The 13,306-nt window shown below is 35.8% G+C and overlaps 1 protein-coding gene across 3 annotated transcripts in view; it reads left to right on the plus strand.

Annotated features, from left to right (window-relative positions):
• The first annotated feature begins 8,636 nt into the window (after nucleotides 1–8,636).
• LOC128988991 (neuropeptide-like 1) overlaps nucleotides 8,637–13,306 on the plus strand; it is a 49,978-nt gene continuing 45,308 nt past the window's right edge. For all 3 annotated transcript variants that reach the window (XM_054410831.1, XM_054410832.1, XM_054410833.1), the window contains exon 1: nucleotides 8,637–8,722. In XM_054410831.1, the coding sequence (XP_054266806.1) occupies nucleotides 8,666–8,722 (57 nt within the window). In that variant the 5' untranslated portion in view covers nucleotides 8,637–8,665. The remainder of the gene's footprint in view (nucleotides 8,723–13,306) is intronic.

Below are 13,306 nucleotides of genomic sequence, written 5' to 3' on the forward strand. Positions count from 1 at the left end.
TGACATTTGTCCATGTATACTACTGTTAGAGCTGAGACTAGCTGCACGGGCGCGCTTAACGACAATACTCGTAAACGTTACAATACACAGCGACGGTGCAAGCTGCCGCTGACATGTATTGTAGTAACACCTCTGACAAGCTGTTGTCAATCCAGAGTAACAAGAGTGACATTTGTCCATGTATACCACAGTTAGAGCTGTGACTAGCTGCACGGGCGTTTTTAACGACAATACTCGTAAACGTTACAATACACAACGACGGTGCAAGCTGCCGCTGACATGTATTGTAGTAACACCTCTGACAAGCTGTTGTCAATCCAGAGTAACAAGAGTGACATTTGTCCATGTATACTACTGTTAGAGCTGAGACTAGCTGCACGGGCGCGCTTAACGACAATACTCGTAAACGTTACAATACACAACGACGGTGCAAGCTGCCGCTGACATGTATTGTAGTTACACCTTTAACAAGCTGTTGTCAATCCTGAGTAACAAGAGTGACATTGGTCCATGTATACTACTGTTAGAGCTGAGACTAGCTGCACGGGCGCGCTTAACGACAATACTCGTAAACGTTACAATACACAACGACGGTGCAAGCTGCCGCTGACATGTATTGTAGTAACACCTCTGACAAGCTGTTGTTAATCCAGGGTAACAAGAGTGACATTTGTCCATGTATACTACTGTTAGAGATGAGACTAGCTGCACGGGCGCGCTTAACGACAATACTCGTAAACGTTACAATACACAACTACGGTGCAAGCTGCCGCTGACACGTATTGTAGTAACACCTCTGACAAGCTGTTGTCAATCCAAAGTAACAACAGTCACATTTATCCATGTATACTACTGTTAGAGCTGAGACTAACTGCACGGGCGCGCTTAACGACAATACTCGTAAACGTTACAATACACAACGACGGTGCAAGCTGCCGCTGACATGTATTGTAGTAACACCTCTGACAAGCTGTTGTCAATCCAGAGTAACAAGAGTGACATTTGTCCATGTATACTACTGTTAGAGCTGAGACTAACTGCACGGGCGCGCTTAACGACAATACTCGTCAACGTTACAATACACAACGACGGTGCAAGCTGCCGCTGACATGTATTGTAGTAACACCTCTGACAAACTGTTGTCAATCCAGAGTAACAAGAGTGACATTTGTCCATGTATACTACTGTTAGAGCTGAGACTAACTGCACGGGCGCGCTTAACGACAATACTCGTCAACGTTACAATACACAACGACGGTGCAAGCTGCCGCTGACATGTATTGTAGTAACACCTCTGAAAAGCTGTTGTCAATCCAAAGTAACAACAGTCACATTTGTCCATGTATACTACTGTTAGAGCTGAGACTAGCTGCGCGGGCGCGCTTAACGACAATACTCGTAAACGTTACAATACACAACGACGGTGCAAGCTGCCGCTGACATGTATTGTAGTAACACCTCTGACAAACTGTTGTCAATCCAGAGTAACAAGAGTGACATTTGTCCATGTATACCACAGTTAGAGCTGAGACTAGCTGCACTCGTAAACGTTACAATACACAACGACGGTGCAAGCTGCCGCTGACATGTATTGTAGTAACACCTCTGACAAGCTGTTGTCAATCCAGAGTAACAAGAGTGACATTTGTCCATGTATACCACAGTTAGAGCTGAGACTAGCTGCACGGGCGCGCTTAACGACAATACTCGTAAACGTTACAATACACAACGACGGTGCAAGCTGCCGCTGACATGTATTGTAGTAACACCTCTGACAAGCTGTTGTCAATCCAGAGTAACAAGAGTGACATTTGTCCATGTATACTACTGTTAGAGCTGAGACTAGCTGCACGGGCGCGCTTAACGACAATACTCGTAAACGTTACAATACACAACGACGGTGCAAGCTGCCGCTGACATGTATTGTAGTTACACCTCTGACAAGCTGTTGTCAATCCAGAGTAACAAGAGTGACATTTGTCCATGTATACTACAGTTAGAGCTGTGACTAGCTGCACGGGCGTGCTTAACGACAATACTCGTAAACGTTACAATACACAACGACGGTGCAAGCTGCCGCTGACATGTATTGTAGTAACACCTCTGACAAGCTGTTGTCAATCCAGAGTAACAAGAGTGACATTTGTCCATGTATACTACAGTTAGAGCTGTGACTAGCTGCACGGGCGTGCTTAACGACAATACTCGTAAACGTTACAATACACAACGACGGTGCAAGCTGCCGCTGACATGTATTGTAGTAACACCTCTGACAAGCTGTTGTCAATCCAGAGTAACAAGAGTGACATTTGTCCATGTATACCACAGTTAGAGCTGTGACTAGCTGCACGGGCGCACTTAACGACAATACTCGTAAACGTTACAATACACAACGACGGTGCAAGCTGCCGCTGACATGTATTGTAGTAAAACCTCTGACAAGCTGTTGTCAATCCAGAGTAACAAGAGTGACATTTGTCCATGTATACTACTGTTAGAGCTGAGACTAGCTGAGCGGGCGCGCTTAACGACAATACTCGTAAACGTTACAATACACAACGACGGTGCAAGCTGCCGCTGACATGTATTGTAGTAACACCTCTGACAAGCTGTTGTCAATCCAGGGTAACAAGAGTGACATTTGTCCATGTATACTACTGTTAGAGCTGAGAGTAGCTGCACTGGCGTGCTTAACGACAATACTCGTAAACGTTACAATACACAACGACGGTGCAAGCTGCCGCTGACATGTATTGTAGTTACACCTTTGACAAGCTGTTGTCAATCCTGAGTAACAAGAGTGACATTTGTCCATGTATACTACTGTTAGAGCTGAGACTAGCTGCACGGGCGTGCTTAACGACAATACTCGTAAACGTTACAATACACAACGACGGTGCAAGCTGCCGCTGACATGTATTGTAGTAACACCTCTGACAAGCTGTTGTCAATCCAGAGTAACAAGAGTGACATTTGTCCATGGATACCACAGTTAGAGCTGTGACTAGCTGCACGGGCGTTTTTAACGACAATACTCGTAAACGTTACAATACACAACGACGGTGCAAGCTGCCGCTGACATGTATTGTAGTAACACCTCTGACAAGCTGTTGTCAATCCAGAGTAACAAGAGTGACATTTGTCCATGTATACTACTGTTAGAGCTGTGACTAGCTGCACGGGCGCGCTCAACGACAATACTCGTAAACGTTACAATACACAACGACGGTGCAAGCTGCCGCTGACATGTATTGTAGTAACACCTTTGACAAGCTGTTGTCAATCCAGAGTAACAAGAGTGACATTTGTCCATGTATACTACTGTTAGAGCTGAGACTAGCTGCACGGGCGCGCTTAACGACAATACTCGTAAACGTTACAATACACAACGACGGTGCAAGCTGCCGCTGACATGTATTGTAGTAACACCTTTGACAAGCTGTTGTCAATCCAGAGTAACAAGAGTGACATTTGTCCACGTATACTACTGTTAGAGCTGAGACTAGCTGCATGGGCGCGCTTAACGACAATACTCGTAAACGTTACAATACACAACGACGGTGCAAGCTGCCGCTGACATGTATTGTAGTAACACCTTTGACAAGCTGTTGTCAATCCAGAGTAACAAGAGTGACATTTGTCCATGAATACCACTGTTAGTGCTGAGACTAGCTGTACGGGTGCGCTTAACGACAATACTCGTAAACGTTACAATACACAACGACGGTGCAAGCTGCCGCTGACATGTATTGTAGTTACACCTTTGACAAGCTGTTGTCAATCCAGAGTAACAAGAGTGACATTTGTCCATGTATACGACTGTTAGAGCTGAGACTAGCTGTACGGGCGCGCTTAACGACAATACTCGTAAACGTTACAATACACAACGACGGTGCAAGCTGCCGCTGACATGTATTGTAGTAACACCTCTGACAAGCTGTTGTCAATCCAGAGTAACAAGAGTGACATTTGTCCATGTATACGACTGTTAGAGCTGAGACTAGCTGCACGGGCGCGCTTAACGACAATACTCGTAAACGTTACAATACACAACGACGGTGCAAGCTGCCCCTGACATGTATTGTAGTTACACCTTTGACAAGCTGTTGTCAATCCAGAGTAACAAGAGTGACATTTGTCCATGTATACGACTGTTAGAGCTGAGACTAGCTGCACGGGCGCGCTTAACGACAATACTCGTAAACGTTACAATACACAACGACGGTGCAAGCTGCCCCTGACATGTATTGTAGTTACACCTTTGACAAGCTGTTGTCAATCCAGAGTAACAAGAGTGACATTTGTCCATGTATACGACTGTTAGAGCTGAGACTAGCTGTACGGGTGCGCTTAACGACAATACTCGTAAACGTTACAATACACAACGACGGTGCAAGCTGCCGCTGACATGTATTGTAGTTACACCTTTGACAAGCTGTTGTCAATCCAGAGTAACAAGAGTGACATTTGTCCATGTATACGACTGTTAGAGCTGAGACTAGCTGTACGGGCGCGCTTAACGACAATACTCGTAAACGTTACAATACACAACGACGGTGCAAGCTGCCACTGACATGTATTGTAGTAACACCTCTGACAAGCTGTTGTCAATCCAGAGTAACAAGAGTGACATTTGTCCATGTATACTACTGTTAGAGCTGAGACTAGCTGTACGGGCGCGCTTAACGACAATACTCGTAAACGTTACAATACACAACGACGGTGCAAGCTGCCGCTGACATGTATTGTAGTAACACCTCTGACAACTGTTGTCAATCCTGAGTAACAAGAGTGACATTTGTCCATGTATACTACTGTTAGAGCTGAGACTAGCTGTACGGGCGCGCTTAACGACAATACTCGTAAACGTTACAATACACAACGACGGTGCAAGCTGCCGCTGACATGTATTGTAGTTACACCTTTGACAAGCTGTTGTCAATCCTGAGTAACAAGAGTGACATTTGTCCATGTATACTACTGTTAGAGCTGAGACTAGCTGCACGGGCGCGCTTAACGACAATACTCGTAAACGTTACAATACACAACGACGGTGCAAGCTGCCGCTGACATGTATTGTAGTAACACCTTTGACAAGCTGTTGTCAATCCAGAGTAACAAGAGTGACATTTGTCCATGAATACCACTGTTAGTGCTGAGACTAGCTGTACGGGTGCGCTTAACGACAATACTCGTAAACGTTACAATACACAACGACGGTGCAAGCTGCCGCTGACATGTATTGTAGTTACACCTTTGACAAGCTGTTGTCAATCCAGAGTAACAAGAGTGACATTTGTTCATTGAAACATTCCATGAACTCATCACCTTACCAGAGTAATAGTGAAAAGTTGAGGAGTTAAATCCTGAAAAGTTGTTGTATAAAGGTGCAATAGCACTTTATCAACGAAAGCAAACAATTTATGTAGAATGAATTAGTCATTACATTTGCAAACCAATCAAATGTTTTATCATGAAATAGGCCCTACTCCTTATAAATTGTACATCCTCGATCCAAAACTATTTTACCTTATATTGATGTCCGACTTATGTAGAGTTTGTTTCCACTTTTACTATTGTCATTTTTCTTATTAACTCATTTAACTAAACCAAAGATCAATTTTACCCTCTGGTATTACAACTTAGCATTACAACTCTGGTAAATATTTTTTTGTTTTAATAAACTGTAATAATTGTTATTTTACACAGCGCTGTTTTATTAATAACTTCTCACCGACAAAACAAATATTGCATAGATCTCACACATTATTTATTTTTCATTCCACCTTTATTAGAAAAGTTGGATAGTTTCAACATTTTATAATTACAAAAATGCTATTAAATAAAGAAAAATTTATTCCAAAAATAATCTCTCTAATCCATTAAAATGTTATAATAAAATAATAAATGTAGTAATGTAATGCTGAGCTGTCGCAAAACAAAATGTTAGCAGTCATGGGCCACCCGTTACTACAATTTCAAAATTATCGTCAACTCGTAATTTAAAGGAAAGGAAACAACTGAAATTACATTAAAAGTGATTTGCATAAGAACGGATGGGTATTACTACAAAGATCTATAGCTTAAAATATCAATAATCATTAATCAATTAATGATAGGGACGGTTGTGCGTATTTTAACGCAAACATGAGTGAAGGATAAGTGTAGAATGGAGTGAGATGATCTTTGGTAGCTTTGTTACTGATTATGATCTGCTGTTTCAGTAGCCAGGAGCATTCATTTAAAGGCAGGATCAGGGACAGTTGTGTCCAGTTTTGAATCATAAAAAAGCTACTGACTTTTCTCAGGATCGAACCAGTTGATCCGTTGATTGTCAGGCGAATACCATAACTATTCAGATACTCAGCCTGTTTTAAATATTTATCTGCTATCATGTAACAATCTCAAATCAAAATTTGAAACAAGAGAAATTATTTTAATAACAGGTTTATGATATATGTCAGGCATTAGTTCGTGTTCGTTCTACCTTAAAAATACACGTTATTTACTATACATTATTTTATAGTAGAGTTCAAAATCTAATACTGACCTTTTAACTATTTTCAATTTGTGCGTTAGCTACAGGCTGTAAGACTGGAGCCTTATACAATCTCCAAGTAAATTCTTAAGCCCCCAGTTAAACCCTCACTTTTCCCAAAGCCTTATTAGCATATTTATTGAATGCATAAGCACAAAGAGCTTTAGGCAGTACGATGATACTTTCATAATTAATTATTCTTTCTCGTTATATATTTTAGGTACAGCAATATAACCTTATATGTATCTTTGCATAGACATTTTTAAGGCTTTAGGTTATTGTATTACCAGTAAGTATGAAATTGTAATAAAAAGGGAAGGTTTTTAGAATTTTTTATATGACACACCAATTAACTAAAAATCACTCCCTTTGGTTAAAATTTCAGCTGGTATCAGCTGAAATTAAGTTTTAATATTCCTCTGGTCAATCCTTATTTACATGTTCTAATTTGAAACTGAAATATTAACCTGTTTCTGTTTAATTATATTTATTTAAATTTTTGTTTTAAATAATCAAAAGTTTCCAACTTCTTCACCACGTTTTAATGATTCCATCTGTTTTTACATGAACATATGATAAGGTACATATTGGCCATAGTTTTCTGTAACGAATCGTAAAACAGGAATACAACTTCTATAAATATAGGTTTACAGGATAGTTGAAATTTAAATCAAAAATAATTAACACTGCTCTTATCCTAATGTAGTTACAAGTTTATACTGTTAGGGAATGTTTGAAAAATATCTACTAACTGTAGGGACCGACATGTCTACTATTGACTCAGCTTTTTAACTAACTTATTACTATGTAATTTAAGTTTAAAGCGAAAATTCTTTTACTACAGTTATTGCATTTACAGAAAAAAGATAATATTCCCAAACCATGACTTTTAATAAATAAAAAATACAACAGTAGCCTAGTTGGAACAGCGTAGAATTTTTTTGTTTGTTTTATCATCAATACCAAAAGGAATAAATTACCAGAGAGTTTACAAACCAACTTGTATATTGATAGGTTTTAACGTTTATAGCTTGATGACACCAGAAACTGATTATGACGTATAAACTAAGAGGTAACACTGGCTTATCAAATAGTCAATACCTTCAATGGCCACATTTAAGATTATTTATCTAAGAAGTACGTTAGCCAATCAAAGAACCTCAGAGAAGATCACATGGACAATCAGAAATGCTGAAGACTAAGAGGTAAGTGTCATCATAGATTAAACATACTCCCTAAAGTATGTTAAATCTATGGTATCATTAGCTTAGAATTTCGCATACGCATCCATATATTGACATTTTATCTAACGCAAAATGTTTTACACCTGTAAAGGATGTACTTCTAAAATTTTGCTGAATAAACTTATTTTTTGAGCGAATTGAAATTATTAGTGGGAACTAACACAACGAGAGAATTTTATTAGCTTAAAAATTAAGTGGACCCAGAAAAGTTTGGGAAATACATACCTTTATAGACACGCTCTCCTGAAGTGTAAATAACATATCAAATCGCCTAAATAGGAGAGGGTATCATACAAAATCATTAAATATGTCATACAAAATCAAATAAAAATACATCATTAGGTAATGATACAAATAGCAGGTTTTTACTTTAGTCTTTCTTAATTATACCACAACAGACGTTATTTTCTATGAGTTTTGTTACTATCTGTTGATAATTTTATATTATTAAAGTTAAAATCTAAATATAACAGCTTATTACATATTTGGTTTTACAATACCTTTATCAGTCCCAAAAACAATTTTGGAACTGTATCCAGTGCTTTCCAGTGCTTTTGGAACTGATAAAGGTATTGTAAAACCAACTATTTTTATATATTACAGTTCCGGGGCTACAACAATGAATTTTTATAACAGCTTACCGTTCCTTTTCACGACACCCTCCATGAAGATTTTCCCTCTACAACCAAACTCAGATTCGTCTGATTCTCTGTTGACTCAACTCCAGGCGGCCTTTAGCTATGTCCCAGATCTTTTCTGACAAATAATTTGGAAAATATGAACCCCATGGGTGGCTGGAGGGGTCGGGGTTGGGAGTTTGCGCTTCAAGGATATAGGGTGGTACATCAGCCCGCGCGCTCACTCCTGCACTGAATGCTTCGAGATGCACACTCTACTTGCACTACTTCTTTTCGTTGTTGTCTTCGTGGTCCCTAATCAGGTAGGAAAATTAATTTAGGAATGACAATATGATTTAAGATAGTTGTAAAAAGTCATAGATTGATTTTTTGGATTTTTAAGGGGCACGAAAGGTGTGGTACCTCTTTGGGTTGGAGGTAGCAAAATAATACGGGTGATGCAAATTTGTAGAAAATAACACATATGTTAAACATATTACATGTTTCAAGATAGTTTTAGGGAAGTTTTTTTTACTTTGTGAGGTTTTTGTGGGACGCAACAAGATGTTGTAGGACTTTGGATTGGAGGTAGATAGATATGAATGATAAGTATTTCTTTTTATATTTGAAGTTGTGTGTGGTTTTAAGTTGAATTCAGGAAATTTGAGCTAGACGTTACGAAATGTGGCAATTCTTTGGAAGAGAATTGCTTAAAACTAAAATAAATGTACATAACTATTCAATACACGAGTCTTCGATATAAAAAGGATAATATTCTGTAATATACAGTCAATTTAATAAAATGTTTTTTTTTATTAAGTAAAAACCCCACTTGGATATATGTCTTAAATAAATTGTCTGGAATATAATGGAATACAAGTATTTAGGTTTAAAACACTAAAAGATAGACGGATAAAACCGAAGATTGAATGCCATCAAAGATGTCACAAAACAGGCTTACAGCATTTTAAATCTTAATCGCAAACCACAGGAGTTTTCATACTAATTTGCAGTCAAAACTAGAATGGACCCGATACAAGAATTGCGGAATTATACAGGTACATTTCGTAATAGTTTAAGTCACAAATAATTCTGTGTAGTAGTGAAGGATATATATTGCAATTGTAATAGGCCAATGAAGTAGGAGTATAATAATATTTTATTACAGTATTTAACAAATTGAATAATTTTTATTTTTATTTTTTTAATGACTATACATATTCATTTAAAAGTGAGATAAGGTAAACATTAATAATTATAATATACACAAATCTCACTTTTAAATGTGTAAAATAAATTTCAAAATAGTAAACTAGCTAGTATATTTCATACTTAAAAAAAATATAGGAATACATTATATTACTTGCGTTAACGTCTTACTGTCTACCTTATGTTACTGCCAATGATAATAAAATGGACGACAAAAAATCCAAACATGAGATAAGAATATTGCCAGAGATTCCTAAATCCTCAATTATAATCACTTACGTATACAAATAAATTAAGAGTGTTTTAAAGCTAAAAAATAAATACTATTAAAAGAAGAAACCTATTCAACCTTTATTTAACTGAAAGCTTCTTTAAAAATAAAATATATTTTTAATTTTAAAGGACCTATCAAACATGTAACTAAACAATATTACCTTCTAGTTTCTAGCTTTTGTTAACTTTTAAGTTATAATTCATTTTTCATCTATAACTTTTTAGCTTATACAATGTAGATAAAGTTAAATAATGTGGAAGGTGTAGGCGACGCGATTGAAAATGTTCGGAAGAAACTATACTTAATTAAAATTATCATTTTTTTATTTGAGTTTATGATTGATAAACTGTCAAAATATCTTTGAGATAATTATGTATTATATTGGCATATTGAGGTAAAACTGGTTAAATGAAACAACGTATTAGCTGATTTATCAATTTTTACAAAATAAACTTCCCTTTTGTGTTTTTATGCCTTGAAACCACTTTATCATTGATCAAGCAATTATCAAGATGTTCACAAAATGAAATAAATAAGGCAAGTTATAATAAAATAAAACCTCAGCTGCGATTGATAACAAATAAGTTAATCTTTTTGAAATATGACTATATGTCAACTACTTCTTCCACAAACAACATCATGTAACTTTTTAAAGTATATTATTAGGTATAATTCTCGCTTTTGGGATATGATGAAATCGTAATCCAAGTTAATTCTCGTTCATAAGCCTTTATAACATTTAAACACATTGGAATTGCAAATTGTTCACCACAGTTGTAGATTTTTGCTGAGACACTCATGGTTTCCTTGCCAATAGTTTGTTCAAAATAAAAATTAAGTACTACCATTGTACTATCCAAATACAAATAATGAAGCTCTAAAATTAAAAAAAATTAAAATTTTAACAGTTTGAGACGGTATGAAGTTTAATAGATTGTGTACGTACGTATCATGGATATCATAGTCCAGTTGCACAAGTTTTCTCAGTATTAAGCTACTAGAGGAAAAAAATAACTAATCTATGTAGCTTAGAACTGTTTAATTTATGAAATGGCCAAAAAATATTTAATGTTAGTTGGTGTTAATTGGGTTATTCTATGCTTGTCGATATAATGTGTTGATAGCTTTATAAATTACGATTCTTAAGGTGAGTCAAACTAAATGATATGAAAAAAGGAAATCTGGTTGAATAAAATATTAAATCCAATTAAATATTGTAGTGTCCTTAAATCCTTTCAGAGGGAATTTCCACTTAGTCGACTTCACTTTTTGTATAGTCTGAAAAAATTTTACCTATCCAAATGCGATGAAGGAAAAAACGAATAAAAAAAACTGGTTTGAATTTTAAATGAATCACAAAACTTAAAAAAATATATTTTATAGTTTTATTATCGCTTTACGACGTTCTACTTTATATTTGCCGAGTGTGCGAAATCTGAAGCGTGTTTAATATGCGTAGTGGCAAAACCCACAACCGATACTTGGAATATACGTCCCACACGATGCATATATACATACGTTATACATACAACATAAATACACATGAGCATGCCAATATGCGACAAATGTGTTCTTTATAGAACTGCATATCAATCAGTATTGTTGAACGAGGTCGGTTATTTTGATTTATTAGTTAAAATAGACTGTAATTAAAATTTTATGTTATAATGCTTGTAACAGTTATACAAAATTACTTGAGTTTGAAAAGGGTTAGACACGTTCTGGTATTCTCTTTATCATATTCATAATGAATTTATCACATTCAAGAAAGGGATTTATATTGAAACAAAGGGAATGGTAGTTTGATTAAAGTATTTGGTTATTTTTTCCTTTCTCTCCTAATACAGACAGAATGTGTTGTTTTGTCCAACATTTTCCAGTTTAAGTCTTGAGTAAAAAAGTCCGTATTCGGTTCTGAAACGGCTCTCTCACGGAAAAATCACATTTTCCCAAAAAAGGATTGAACGAGTTTGATTAAAATTTATTTCTTTTTAGTCTCTTTATAGTCTTTTTAACCCTAAACAAAAATATACAACCCCAATGCTATACAAATTCCGTACAGAAAGGTTATTGGAATTGTTGTTATTTTACATATAAAACAACATAGTTACTCCATCTGACTTGACCCAACAAGGGGTTTTAACAAGACGATAAGGGAAAGTATGTTTGCTGATACAGTTGATTTTAGTACGTTGATTAAAAATCAAATTGTTATCAATACATATTTATTCTATTATTAAATTACCGACCAATCTTAGATCATATTTTACACCGCACCCCAATGTATGTATTATCCAATTATAAGTTCATACATCTTGGACATTTGAGAAACTGATTGTATGAGGTATAGCTTAACACTTTACAGTATTTACATTCTGGTTCGCCAGATCTCTTGAGAACCTTAACAAAATATAACACACATGTAAAAAATTATTTTACACATAATTTTTTACATTCACAATATTTTGACATATTGAACTGCATTTTTTAAATAAAACTTTACAAAGAACTCAATACTTTAGGAATTTATATTGACCAATCTAACATTGGTTTTAAAAGTCAAAAAGTATTTTGTTACATATAAATACCTTGTGTAAATATTGCAATGATCATGGTTCTTTTAAACTAAATTATAAGGATACCCCTTTCCTATTTATACCAATAGGGTCTCTCTTAAGTGTATAGTGTCGTGGTCATACTGTATTAGCTTATAGCGTTATTTTAATGTTCAAATTTAGAACAATCAATGGTGTTTATTTAAGATGTTTTACTATACAATAAGTATGAAAGTAATTCTTTGAGTCATTGATATCGTTACTTTTAAGGACCAGCAGGATTCTTTTTTATCAAAGAGAAATATCCATAGCGTATAATGTGCTTTTACAGTCTAACGATCCTGGGGTATTTTAATCCACAACTTATTAAATTCTTCAATACTCATTAAATAGACTTTGTGATTCCATATTTTGTATTTATTGGACTTTAAAAGGAAGAACAATAGTCTTTGTAAAACAGACATCGAGTTTTGATAAAGTTTTTTTTCACCTAAGAATGAACGACACTACATGAGCTATTATAAAATAGCCTACAACACAATACGTGTTCCCACCTATCCTGCTGGCTTCTGTGAGAAGCTACATGTATATGTTACTATAACGATTGATTCGACCATTTACATTGTATATGTAATGGCATCGTTACGTACAATACTAATCAAGAAGTTATTAATCCTAACTTCTGTATTATCTAATTTTTAAACTACACTACTTATATACAATTGAAAGTTCACAGTCCATAGTAAACCACTTCAAACGTTTTTATGATAACTCGTTAATAAAACTGAAGTATTTAACTTTTCAATATCTCTCAGAGAGGTTGGATGCTATGGACAGGTTATTAAAGCTGAGCGCCGCAGAATAAAACT

Source organism: Macrosteles quadrilineatus, unplaced genomic scaffold, assembly GCF_028750875.1.
Source record: "Macrosteles quadrilineatus isolate MER2022 unplaced genomic scaffold, UCM_ALF_1.0 Scaffold_3__2_contigs__length_128488019, whole genome shotgun sequence".
NCBI lineage: Eukaryota > Metazoa > Arthropoda > Insecta > Hemiptera > Cicadellidae > Macrosteles > Macrosteles quadrilineatus.